The sequence below is a fragment of the Dendropsophus ebraccatus genome, chromosome 10, assembly GCF_027789765.1.
Source record: "Dendropsophus ebraccatus isolate aDenEbr1 chromosome 10, aDenEbr1.pat, whole genome shotgun sequence".
NCBI classification, from domain to species: Eukaryota; Metazoa; Chordata; class Amphibia; order Anura; family Hylidae; genus Dendropsophus; species Dendropsophus ebraccatus.
In genome coordinates, this window is record NC_091463.1 from 106,198,857 (window position 1) to 106,210,874 (window position 12,018).

General features: G+C 47.8%; 1 protein-coding gene across 3 annotated transcripts in view; it reads left to right on the forward strand.

Annotated features, from left to right (window-relative positions):
• SRPX2 (sushi repeat containing protein X-linked 2) overlaps positions 1–10,375 on the forward strand; it is a 104,232-nt gene extending 93,857 nt beyond the window's left edge. For 2 of the 3 annotated variants that reach the window (XM_069943059.1, XM_069943061.1), the window contains 7 exons: positions 2,003–2,179; positions 2,606–2,732; positions 3,000–3,121; positions 3,211–3,390; positions 3,502–3,635; positions 9,280–9,389; positions 10,129–10,375. In XM_069943059.1, coding sequence (XP_069799160.1) covers positions 2,003–2,179; positions 2,606–2,732; positions 3,000–3,121; positions 3,211–3,390; positions 3,502–3,635; positions 9,280–9,389; positions 10,129–10,309 — 1,031 coding nt within the window. In that variant the 3' untranslated portion in view covers positions 10,310–10,375. Of the gene's footprint in view, positions 1–2,002; positions 2,180–2,605; positions 2,733–2,999; positions 3,122–3,210; positions 3,391–3,501; positions 3,636–9,279; positions 9,390–10,062 lie in introns of all 3 variants that reach the window. The other variant, XM_069943060.1, reaches the window with a different exon arrangement.
• The last annotated feature ends 1,643 nt before the right edge of the window (positions 10,376–12,018 follow it).

Below are 12,018 nucleotides of genomic sequence, written 5' to 3' on the forward strand. Positions count from 1 at the left end.
TTACTAAAAACATTTCCCTCCTGAACCTTATTTAGTCCTATAACATATATAAAGGTTTCCATCATGTCCCTCCTTTCCCTTCTTCCTCCTGTAACATATATAAAGGTTTCCATCATGTCCTCCCTTTCCCTTCTTTCCTCCAGACTATAAAAATTCAAATCTTTAAAGGAGAAGTCCGGCCAAAATTAATTTTTGATATGTTGTTACTTATGACAAGTTATATAAATTTCTAATGTACATTAATTATGGGAAATGGACATATACTTCTATTTCCCTTAATTTAGTAGATCAGGAAGTGTTAGGATTCTCTCAGATACAGTGACGTCACGACGAAAGGTGTAATTCCTATGGAGTGTCCAGCAGGGGGCGCTCTATATGTAGAAGTCTATGGGACTTTATTGTTTCTATAGATGTCTATGTAAAGTAATGTAATGTAGTGTACAGTGCTTTATTGAATGAATACATCTATGGAATACTATGGGGAACAAGTGTCCTTGCTGCCCAAAGTATTGCATAAATGTATTCATTCAGTACATTAGGATATCATAGTAAGCCTGTCGATCCGCCGCCCGCCAATCTGGACTATATACACTGAACTACAGCTCCCATCATCTGCTCATAGTATGAGCAGGTGATGGGAGCTGTAGCTGGGTTATGGCTATGACTTGCCTGCCGCCGCTGATGCCACTGCTTATGCCGCCGGGCACAGGGGGGAGCCGCTCAGTACACAGGAGCGCTCCCCCCTCCTCCTCCTTCCGGGATCCTGGGAACCTCCCCCCTATCCCAGGGCTGACTCCCCGCCAGGCCGCCGCTCTCCCCCCACATACTGGCTGCCGATGCATCAGTGTGGACACCAGGATGCATCGGGATATGTGGGGGGAGAGCGGCGGCCTGGCAGGGAGTCAGCCCTGGGATAGGGGGGAGGTTCCCAGGATCCCGGAAGGAGGAGGAGGGGGGAGCGCTGCTGTGTACTGAGCGGCTCCCCCCTGCGCCCGGCGGCATAAGCAGTGGCATCAGCGGCGGCAGGCAAGTCATAGCCATAACCCAGCTACAGCTCCCATCACCTGCTCATACTATGAGCAGATGATGGGAGCTGTAGTTCAGTGTATATAGTCCAGATTGGCGGGCGGCGGATCGACAGGCTTACTATGATATCCTAATGTACTGAATGAATACATTTATGCAATACTTTGGGCAGCAAGGACACTTGTTCCCCATAGTATTCCATAGATGTATTCATTCAATAAAGCACTGTACACTACATTACATTACTTTACATAGACATCTATAGAAACAATAAAGTCCCATAGACTTCTACATATAGAGCGCCCCCTGCTGGACACTCCATAGGAATTACACCTTTCGTCGTGACGACACTGTATCTGAGAGAATCCTAACACTTCCTGATCTACTAAATTAAGGGAAATAGCAGTATATGTCCATTTCCCATAATTAATGTACATTAGAAATTTATATAACTTGTCATAAGTAACAACATATCAAAAATTAATTTTGGCCGGACTTCTCCTTTAAGTCTTTCCTGATATTATTATATGACAATACGGTATTATTATTATTATTATTATTATTATTATTATTATTATTATTATTATTCTGACTATACAGTATTATTATTATTCTAGGACTATGTGGTATTATTATTTTTATTATTATTATTATTATTATTATTATTATTACTCTAAGACTATGTGGTATTATTATTATTATTATTATTATTATTATTATTATTACTCTGACTATACAGTATTATTATTATTCTAGGACTATGCGGTATTATTATTATTATTATTATTATTATTATTATTATTATTATTCTATGACTATGCGGTTCTTCTTCTTCCTTCTTCTTCCTTCTTCTTCTTCCTTCTTCTTCCTTCTTCTTCCTTCTTCTTCTTCTTCCTCCTTCTTCCTCCTCCATCTCCATCTCCATCATTCCCCTCCTCACATGATCCCCGGTGATGACATCACTTGTTTGTTTCAGGAATCCGTTGCCATGTTTTGCCGGCGATTCCCAATGGTTGGTACCGGTGCCTGTCCGGTGTGTATGAGGGCTCCCGCTGTGACTACTCCTGCTCTCCGGGGTATCAGATCGAGGGCGATCACAGCCGTGTCTGCATGGAGGATGGGCTGTGGAGCGGGGGAGAACCCATCTGTGTAGGTAAATCTTAAGGTGATTGATCATGTGACGTCTCAAACAATTAGTGAACAAACGCGGAATTACAGCGGACAAACGCGGAATTACGGCGGACAAACGCGGAATTACAGCGGACAAACGCGGAATTACAGCGGACAAACGCGGAATTACAGCGGACAAACGCGGAATTACGGCGGACAAACGCGGAATTACGGCGGACAAACGCGGAATTACGGCGGACAAACGCGGAATTACGGCGGGCAAACGCGGAATTACGGCGGGCAAACGCGGAATTACGGCGGACAAACGCGGAATTACGGCGGACAAACGCGGAATTACAGCGGACAAATGCGGAATTACAACAAACTTAATAAGTTTTTGGCTTGTGGGACTTGTCACTTGCTGCTCAGTCTTTGCGGCGGTCTGTAGTTTTGTCTTGTTTTCTATCAGATGTTGATCCCCCCAAGATTCAGTGTCCAACCTCGAGGGTGAAAGTGGCCGATCCGGAGAGCCTGACGGCTGTGGTGTTTTGGGGGAGCCCGCGGGCCAAGGATACAGCCGACGGCATCATAACAAGGTGAGGGGGCAGGGAGACGCCTGGGGCAGTGAGCGGGCAGCCATATCTATGACTACACCTGATGGGGACCTGATGTAGTGGGGGGCCCACATACCAAGAATGCGCCCAATGGTGACATAGCAAGATGAGGGGCATTAGAGATGCCTGGTGGTGGTAAGCGGGTGGATTCCGGTGGGCCACACCAGCTACCTCGCTCAGAGCGGCAGCCATTGTGGTGTCTGCCCCAGGGAACAATGTCCAATTTATCTATGAATATTTTGTACCCAGGGTGCACCGCAGGGGTCCTGAACCTGGGTCTGAGCTCCGTGAAGGTGAGCACATTATCCGATACACCGCATATGACCGAGCCAACAACCGCGCCAGCTGCAAATTTACAGTAAAAGTACAAGGTAAAAGAAGTAATATCCCTTTATGCCTGGGCAGCCATGTTACATGGGCGGCACGGCTGCCATTGGCATCTGTCATGTTTCTCTTGCAGTGCGGAGATGTCCCGTTCTCTCTCCTCCTCTTCACGGATTCATCACCTGCAGCTCTGCTGGAAACAACTACGGGGCCACCTGCACGTATGATTGTGAGGGTGGCTACGAGCGCCGGGGGCCTGCCGCTAGGGTCTGCCTCTTCAGTCAGCAGTGGGCTGGATCGCCAGCTACTTGTACTCGTGAGTAGACCGCCACTGGGCAGCTGGTGACTGGGACATTAGGTGGTGCGCTTGTGTTACACACTCAGGTCCTGGTACCTGGACGTCACATAACTCGGCTTATGTTTTCAGCCATGCAGATCAATGTAAATGTGAATTCTGCAGGCGGCTTCCTAGACCAGTTCTTTGAGCAGCAGCAGCTCCTGATCATTTCCGCACCCAGCTCCTCAGACAGATACTATCGGCTCCAGAGTAACACTCTGCAGGTAGGTGATACCTCCCATACTGTATGCGGCTGGCAGTGAGTGATATGGTGTCAAGGATCCTGCTGATTGTACCTGCTCCTGCTGGATGTACCTTCTGGCTATACCTGCTCCTGTTGGCTGTACTATTCCCTGCTGGCTGTACTATTCCCTGCTGGCTGTACCTGCTCCTGCTGGCTGTACTATTCCCTGCTGTCTGTACCTGCTCCTGCTGGCTGTACCCTTCCCTGCTGGCTGTACCTACTCCTGTTGGCTGTACCTTCTCCTTCTGGCTGTACCCTTCCCTGCTGTCTGTACCTGCTCCTGCTGGCTGTACTATTCCCTGCTGTCTGTACCTGCTCCTGCTGGCTGTACCCTTCCCTGCTGGCTGTACCTACTCCTGTTGGCTGTACCCTTCCCTTCTGGCTGTACCCTTCCCTGCTGACTGTACCCTTCCCTGCTGGCTGTACCCTTCCCTGCTGACTGTACCCTTCCCTGCTGGCTGTACCCTTCCCTGCTAGCTGTACCTGCTCCTGCTGGCTGTACCCTTCCCTGCTGGCTGTACCCTTCCCTGCTGACTGTACCCTTCCCTGCTGGCTGTACCCTTCCCTACTGGCTGTACCCTTCCCTACTGACTGTACCCTTCCCTGCTGGCTGTACCTGCTCCTGCTGGCTGTACCTGCTCCTGCTGGCTGTACCCTTCCCTGCTGGCTGTACCCTTCCCTGCTGACTGTACCCTTCCCTGCTGGCTGTACCCTTCCCTACTGGCTGTACCCTTCCCTACTGACTGTACCCTTCCCTGCTGGCTGTACCTGCTCCTGCTGGCTGTACCTGCTCCTGCTGGCTGTACCCTTCCCTGCTGGCTGTACCCTTCCCTGCTGGCTGTACCCTTCCCTGCTGGCTGTACCCTTCCCTACTGGCTGTACCCTTCCCTACTGGCTGTACCCTTCCCTACTGACTGTACCCTTCCCTGCTGGCTGTACCCTTCCCTGCTGGCTGTACCCTTCCCTGCTGGCTGTACCCTTCCCTGCTGGCTGTACCCTTCCCTGCTTGCTGTATCCGTCCCTGCTGGCTGTACCTGCTCCTGCTGGCTGTACTATTCCCTGCTGGCTGTACTATTCCCTGCTGGCTGTACCTGCTCCTGCTGGCTGTACCTGCTCCTGCTGGCTGTACCTGCTCCTGCTGGCTGTACTATTCCCTGCTGGCTGTACTATTCCCTGCTGGCTGTACTATTCCCTGCTGGCTGTACTATTCCCTGCTTGCTGTACCTGCTCCTCCTAGCTGTACCCTTCACTGTTGGCTTTACCTGCTCCTGCAGACAATACTTTTTTCATGATGGCTGTACCTGTTCCTGCACTGTCTGTGTTTACATCTGTAGGGTCTGTGGGGTATTTGGGGTATTTGGGGTGTGCAGTTACAACTGTGGGGTCTATAGCAGTGATTTACGTAGTTCAAGGATTTTATAAGCCAGGAGGATCTGTCTGTACATGGCTGCTCTCCGGCATGGATGGGGGATGGGTATGGTATATATATTTATACAGTACAAAGGAAAAGTCCAGCACCAGTGTAGCGGATAAAAATATAATCGTCCTTCTTTATTTGCAAAACTTCACATGACAGGAAACAAACATGCGATTGTTGACGCGTTTCGGCGTCTCTCACGCCTTGTTCACAACATAGTATACCGTATACTGTTCCCCCACATTATATGGGCGGTATCAGACATCACATGACACTTCATTAAAATCACAAACACATGGTTTAAAAAACGCAAGTTGGGTACAAGATACAAACCGCAACAGAAACAAGAAAAGATATGAAACAAAGCTTCCATTTATAGTACAAAATGTGATATAGACATACATAGTTATTGGGCAGTATCCAACATTTAGTACGTCAGAATAAGGCCGTGTCTAGAGATTAGACCACCAGGAAATCTGCTTCCCAACCTAAAGATCCATAAGGACTCTCTGTTCAATAGTTTACGTCTTAGGGAGCCCCCTCTTTTAGACGGATATATTTTCTCTATGCCCATTACTGTGAGAAGTTGCACATTTCCCCCATGCACCTCTCTGAAATGTTTTGTCAGGGACGACACATGAACCACCTCGTTCCTACAGTCTGAGATATGTTTGCGTATTCTGGCTTTGAGGCTGGTCGATGTGCGGCCCACATATTGCAGATTGCATTGTGTGCACATGGCCACATAGACCACATATGTAGTGCTGCAGTTGATGTAGCTATGTATCTTGTATGTGTTCCCATTAGAACATGATTTAATGTCCTTGGACACCGCAACATGTGAACAGGTTTAACAGTTAAGAAACATTTTTTTAATGTACAAAAACCTGAATCCAGTTCAGTAGAGAGTCGTGTAGGGTCCGTCCATGCTTGTACTAGCTTTCCTGAACAAATGTCAGTGTTAAAGTGTCACTGTCGTATTTTTTTTTTTGCAGAAATCAATAGTCCAGGCGATTTTAAGAACCTTTGTAATTGGGTTTATTAGCCAAATCTGCCATTATCTGCATGTAAAAAGCCTTTTCCCAGGTCCCCCCCTCCTTCCTCTTTTTCATCCACTCTGAAAAATCTGAAAATTGTGACTTGTTGCAGGAGTCGTCCCCTGTCTGCTCTATGGAGAGGGGAGGGGGGAGGAGGAAGGAGGGAGTTAGCCGGCAGCAGAGAGCAGAGAACAGAGGATTACAGGCACGGAGCTGGGTGACAGCTGTAATCCGAGCTCAGACAGGTCACTGGTGACTGTCACAGGAGATATCCCGTGAGGGATTTGTAGATTAACTCTTTGTTGTCCTGTTTTGGTCTTTTCTTTAGCTCTCCCCATAGGAGAACAATGAAGACAGGGGGGAGAGCTTCAAACTGATTTTTCATGATAAAAATGCATTTTTCGGATAATAAACCCAATTACAAAGTTTCTTAAAATCGCCTGGACTATTGATTTCTGCAAAAAAAATTCACGACAGTGACACTTTAAACTTGCAGGACCTTGCCTCTGAATCTGGTTCAGGTGATAGTTCACATGGTGCGTCTTTCAAGACTAGTAATCCGGGTTTCTATCCTTTATCCTCAAGGTGTGAGGCTCTTGATAGATTCCAGGAACTAGTAGAAAGGGATCTTACAGCCTTAGAATCAGCGGAGCCTCTGCATCATGGTACGGGTAATGTAACCAAACAGGAAAAAACTGCCTTGATGGAATTAAAAAATAATAAAGATCTTGTTATCTGCAATGCGGACAAAGACGATGCAGTGGTTCTGTTAGATGCGGGCCTCTATGAAAAACTAAATTATGAAATGTTGTCAGATACGAACACATATCGTAAACTTCCCTCTGATCCTAAAAAAATGTTTTTCAAAATTAAAACGTTTGTTAGAGGATGGTGTAGTTATGGGGGCTCTGGATCAAAAGACAGCAGATTACTTATATATTGATGATCCTGTAACTCCCATATACCATTCTTTACCAAAGGTCCACAAAGGTACCTCCCCCCCCCCCCCCCCCCCCCCCCCCCCAAGACCCATTGTGGCCGGGATCGGCTCTATGGGAGAAAGATTGGGGGCTTGGGTCGATCACTTTCTCCAACCCCTAGTGGGTATAACTCCTTCCCATATTAGAGATACTAAACATGTTCTTAATATTATAAATAACATGGGGTGGAGTAAGGATTGGAAATTGGGGACACTAGACGTTATAGCATTGTACCCGTCGATCCCCAAGCAAGTTGCCATCTCCTCACTAGAATATTATTTGTCTAAGTTCAGCTTATACTCAGCTCCAGAGATCGAGTTTCTCATTATGACCACAGAATTTCTGTTGAATCATAATGACTTTGTTTTCAATGATGAATTTTTTTCTACAAATACAGGGAGTGAGTATGGGAGCTAAACTTTCACCATCGCTCGCTAACATTGTCATCTCCGTTTTAGAACTCAAATATATATTCTCCGAGGACAATCCCTTCTCAGAATGTATACAATGGATAGGTCGGTATATAGACGATCTGGTGATTGTATGGAGAGATGGTGAAAACTGCTTCCAAAACTTTGTGGACTACCTTAATGGCAATGAATTTGGGCTCAAGTTTACTGCACATTTTGGTGACAATGAGATTACATTTTTGGATGTACGATTTGTGGCCAATGAGAACAAAGGGTGTATAGACGTGTTACCATACAGAAAGGATTGTGCTGGGAATAGTATTCTCATGGCCACATCTTGTCACCCACCACACGTGGTTAATAACATCCCCGATGGCGAATGCCTAAGACTAAAGCGAAACTGCAGCCGAGAGGACGTTTACATTTCAGAAATGGACAAACTACAACTAAGGTTTCGGGAAAGAGGATTCAAATAGGAACAACTAGATCAAGCTGTACAGAAAATATCAGGGGTTAATGGAGAGGAATTATTGGCCGAACGTACATATAATGGGAGACATCACAAGAAACGAAATAAAAATGGGACTAATGACATAGTATTTGTTACATCATACAGTAATATAGTAAACAGTTTACACAAATACGAAACATTAACAAACATCTGCCACTTTTGTGCCAAGATGAGACCCTACACAAGATGACCAGAGATGGGATCAGGGTTGTGTCCAGAAGAGCGCCCACCTTGGGTACGGCCCTGTCTCCATCTCTGTATACAGGAGATAAGGTGAGGGAACAGACGTGGTTAGATGTCAAGGGATCCTACAGGTGTGGACATCAGCGATGTCTAACCTGTTCACATGTTGCGGTGTCCAAGGACATTAAATCATGTTCTAATGGGAACACATACAAGATACATAGCTACATCAACTGCAACACTACATATGTGGTATATGTGGCCATGTGCACACAGTGCAATCTGCAATATGTGGGCCGCACATCGACCAGCCTCAAAGCCAGAATACGCAAACATATCTCAGACTGTAGGAACGAGGTGGTTCATGTGTCGTCCCTGACAAAACATTTCAGAGAGGTGCATGGGGGGAAATGTGCAACTTCTCACAGTAATGGGCATAGAGAAAATATATCCGTCTAAAAGAGGGCGCTCCCTAAGACGTAAACTATTGAACAGAGAGTCCTTATGGATCTTTAGGTTGGGAAGCAGATTTCCTGGTGGTCTAATCTCTAGACACGGCCTTATTCTGACGTACTAAATGTTGGATACTGCCCAATAACTATGTATGTCTATATCACATTTTGTACTATAAATGGAAGCTTTGTTTCATATCTTTTCTTGTTTCTGTTGCGGTTTGTATCTTGTACCCAACTTGCGTTTTTTAAACCATGTGTTTGTGATTTTAATGAAGTGTCATGTGATGTCTGATACCGCCCATATAATGATGTGGGGAACAGTATACGGTATACTATGTTGTGAACAAGGCGTGAGAGACGCCGAAACGCGTCAACAATCGCATGTTTGTTTCCTGTCATGTGAAGTTTTGCAAATAAAGAAGAACGATTATATTTTTATCCGCTACACTGGTGCTGGACTTTTCCTTTGCATTTACTGTGCTGGCTCCGGGCTTTGCCGCGCACCGAGAGTGGATACAGCAGGTGAGCTGACCTCAATCAGCATTGTGATATATTTATACAGTGTATATAAAATGTATCTGGCGGTTTGAGACGTTTGCTGCTCCTTATTCTCCCCTTCATCTCTTCTCAGGGAGCCCTGTGCAGTCTGGATCAGCGTCACCTTGTGGTGGTTGAGTTGGTGGGAGAGGTGGGCCGCGTCCGGGGGCAGTCGCTGTCAGCAGATCTCATAGAACAACTAAGGTAAAACTGCAGTATGTGATGTGAGACGTTGCTGTGTCTCCAGTAATGCAGTGTCATGGTGCAGCCTAGTGCTATAGACTATAATGGGAGGTCTCCACACCCCGCAGCTCCTCATAACATCATGGTGGCTGAATCTGTGGTCAACTTACCTTCATATCACCACAATCCTCCCCCATACCTGTACCATTTAGGGTGGGATTGTGGTGGGATAGTGTTACCATGCCATGGCAGTACGTATACGTATAGGATCCCATTGACATGACAGTACAGGTATGTATAAGGTTATGATGACGTGGCGGTACTAGTGCACATAGGGTTACACAGACTTGGCGGTACAAGTGCATAAAGGGTTATGGTGACTTGGCGGTACAGGTGCGTATAGGGTTACGATGACATGGCAGTACAAGTACATATAGGGTTGCAATGAAATTATGGTACAGGTACGTATAGAGTTATAATGACATGACGGTACTGGTATGTATAATACTATGATGACATGGCAGTACGGTTACGGATAAGGTTACGTTGACATGGCGATAAGGGTATGTATAGGATTATGATGACATGGGGGTAAGGGTATGTTAGAACCAACCTATCGACCGATGGCTGAACATTGGTGGAGGTGATCCTGGTATAAAGCCATATGTAACCCCCATTATTACCGTCCTGGCAGGGGCCCAGGTCATTTGATGAGTTAAAAGATGTAATATTGCGCTGACTGGTTCCCGTATCCGTGCAGACAGGCCCTGCACATCTCCAGATCATACTTCAATATGGTTCTTCTGGACAAGTACGGCATCGACCGGGAGCGATATGTGGAACCTACCCCCTCCGATGAGATCTTCACTTTTATTGACACGTATCTGCTGAGCCAACGGGAGCTTGTCCAGCTGGAGGCCAACAAGGAGAACTGTGAATGATGGCCGCCCCCTGGAGATCCAAAGGCGCCAGTCCTGATTCGGTTATTTATTGAATAAAACTTCTATGTGAACAAATGCATCAAATTTGTCGTCATTCACACGAAACACGTAAATGTATCATGAACCGATGGTGAGGTAAAGCGAACACGTTCAAGCCGCATCTGGTGTGTAATACTGACGTGAAGCTGCCACACAGAGGAGAAAACCAATGAAGTTGTGCCGCAACGTCTCCATTACTTCAGGCTGGTGGTTACAATCAGGAGGTGTCATACTGTAATCTAGCCTGAAACCTCACTGTAGGCGGGAGGGCGAGTGTGGTCACCCCAGCTTCACCAGTAACGTCCTGCAACTTTTACTCATTATGTTACAGATGAAAACTGTAGCAAGGGTTCATGCTGGCTGAAACATTAGGACGTTCATTATCCTTGCTCCTGCTGGCTGTACTATTCCCTGCTGGCTGTGCCTGTTCCTGCTGGCTGTACCCTTCCCTTCTGGCTGTACCTGCTCCTGCTGGCTGTACCATTCCCTGCTGGCTGTACCATTCCCTGCTGGCTGTACCATTCCCTGCTGGCTGTACCATTCCCTGCTGGCTGTACCTGATCCTGCTGGCTGTACCTGATCCTGCTGGCTGTGCCTGATCCTGCTGGCTGTACTATTTCCTGCTGGCTGTGCCTGATCCTGCTGGCTGTAGTATTCCCTGCTGGCTGTGCCCTTCCCTTCTGGCTGTACCTATTCCCTGCTGGCTGTACCCTTCCCTGCTGGCTGTACCCTTCCCTGCTGGCTGTACCCTTCCCTGCTGGCTGTACCATTCCCTGCTGGCTGTACCCTTCCCTGCTGGCTGTACCATTCCCTGCTGGCTGTACCCTTCCCTGCTGGCTGTACCATTCCCTGCTGGCTGTACCTGTCCCTGCTGGCTGTACCCTGTCCCTGCTGGCTGTACCCTGTCCCTGCTGGCTGTACCATTCCCTGCTGGCTGTACCCTTCCCTGCTGGCTGTACCTGCTCCTGCTGGCTGTACTCTTCCCTGCTGGCTGTACCTGATCCTGCTGGCTGTGCCTGATCCTGCTGGCTGTACTATTCCCTGCTGGCTGTGCCTGATCCTGCTGGCTGTAGTATTCCCTGCTGGCTGTGCCCTTCCCTTCTGGCTGTACTTATTCCCTGCTGGCTGTACCTATTCCCTGCTGGCTGTACCTATTCCCTGCTGGCTGTACCCTGTCCCTGCTGGCTGTACCCTTCCCTGCTGGCTGTACCATTCCCTGCTGGCTGTACCATTCCCTGCTGGCTGTACCATTCCCTGCTGGCTGTACCCGTCCCTGCTGGCTGTACCATTCCCTGCTGGCTGTACCCGTCCCTGCTGGCTGTACCATTCCCTGCTGGCTGTACCATTCCCTGCTGGCTGTACCTGCTCCTGCTGGCTGTACCCTTCCCTGCTGGCTGTACCCTTCCCTGCTGGCTGTACCTGCTCCTGCTGGCTGTACCCTTCCCTGCTGGCTGTACCTGCTCCTGCTGGCTGTACCCTTCCCTGCTGGCTGTACCCTTCCCTGCTGGCTGTACCCTTCCCTGCTGGCTTTACCCTTCCCTGCTGGCTGTACCCTTCCCTGCTGGCTGTACCCTTCCCTGCTGGCTTTACCCTTCCCTGCTGGCTTTACCCTTCCCTGCTGGCTGTACCTGCTCCTGTACATTTCCTATCCTGGCTATGTGAACATCTCA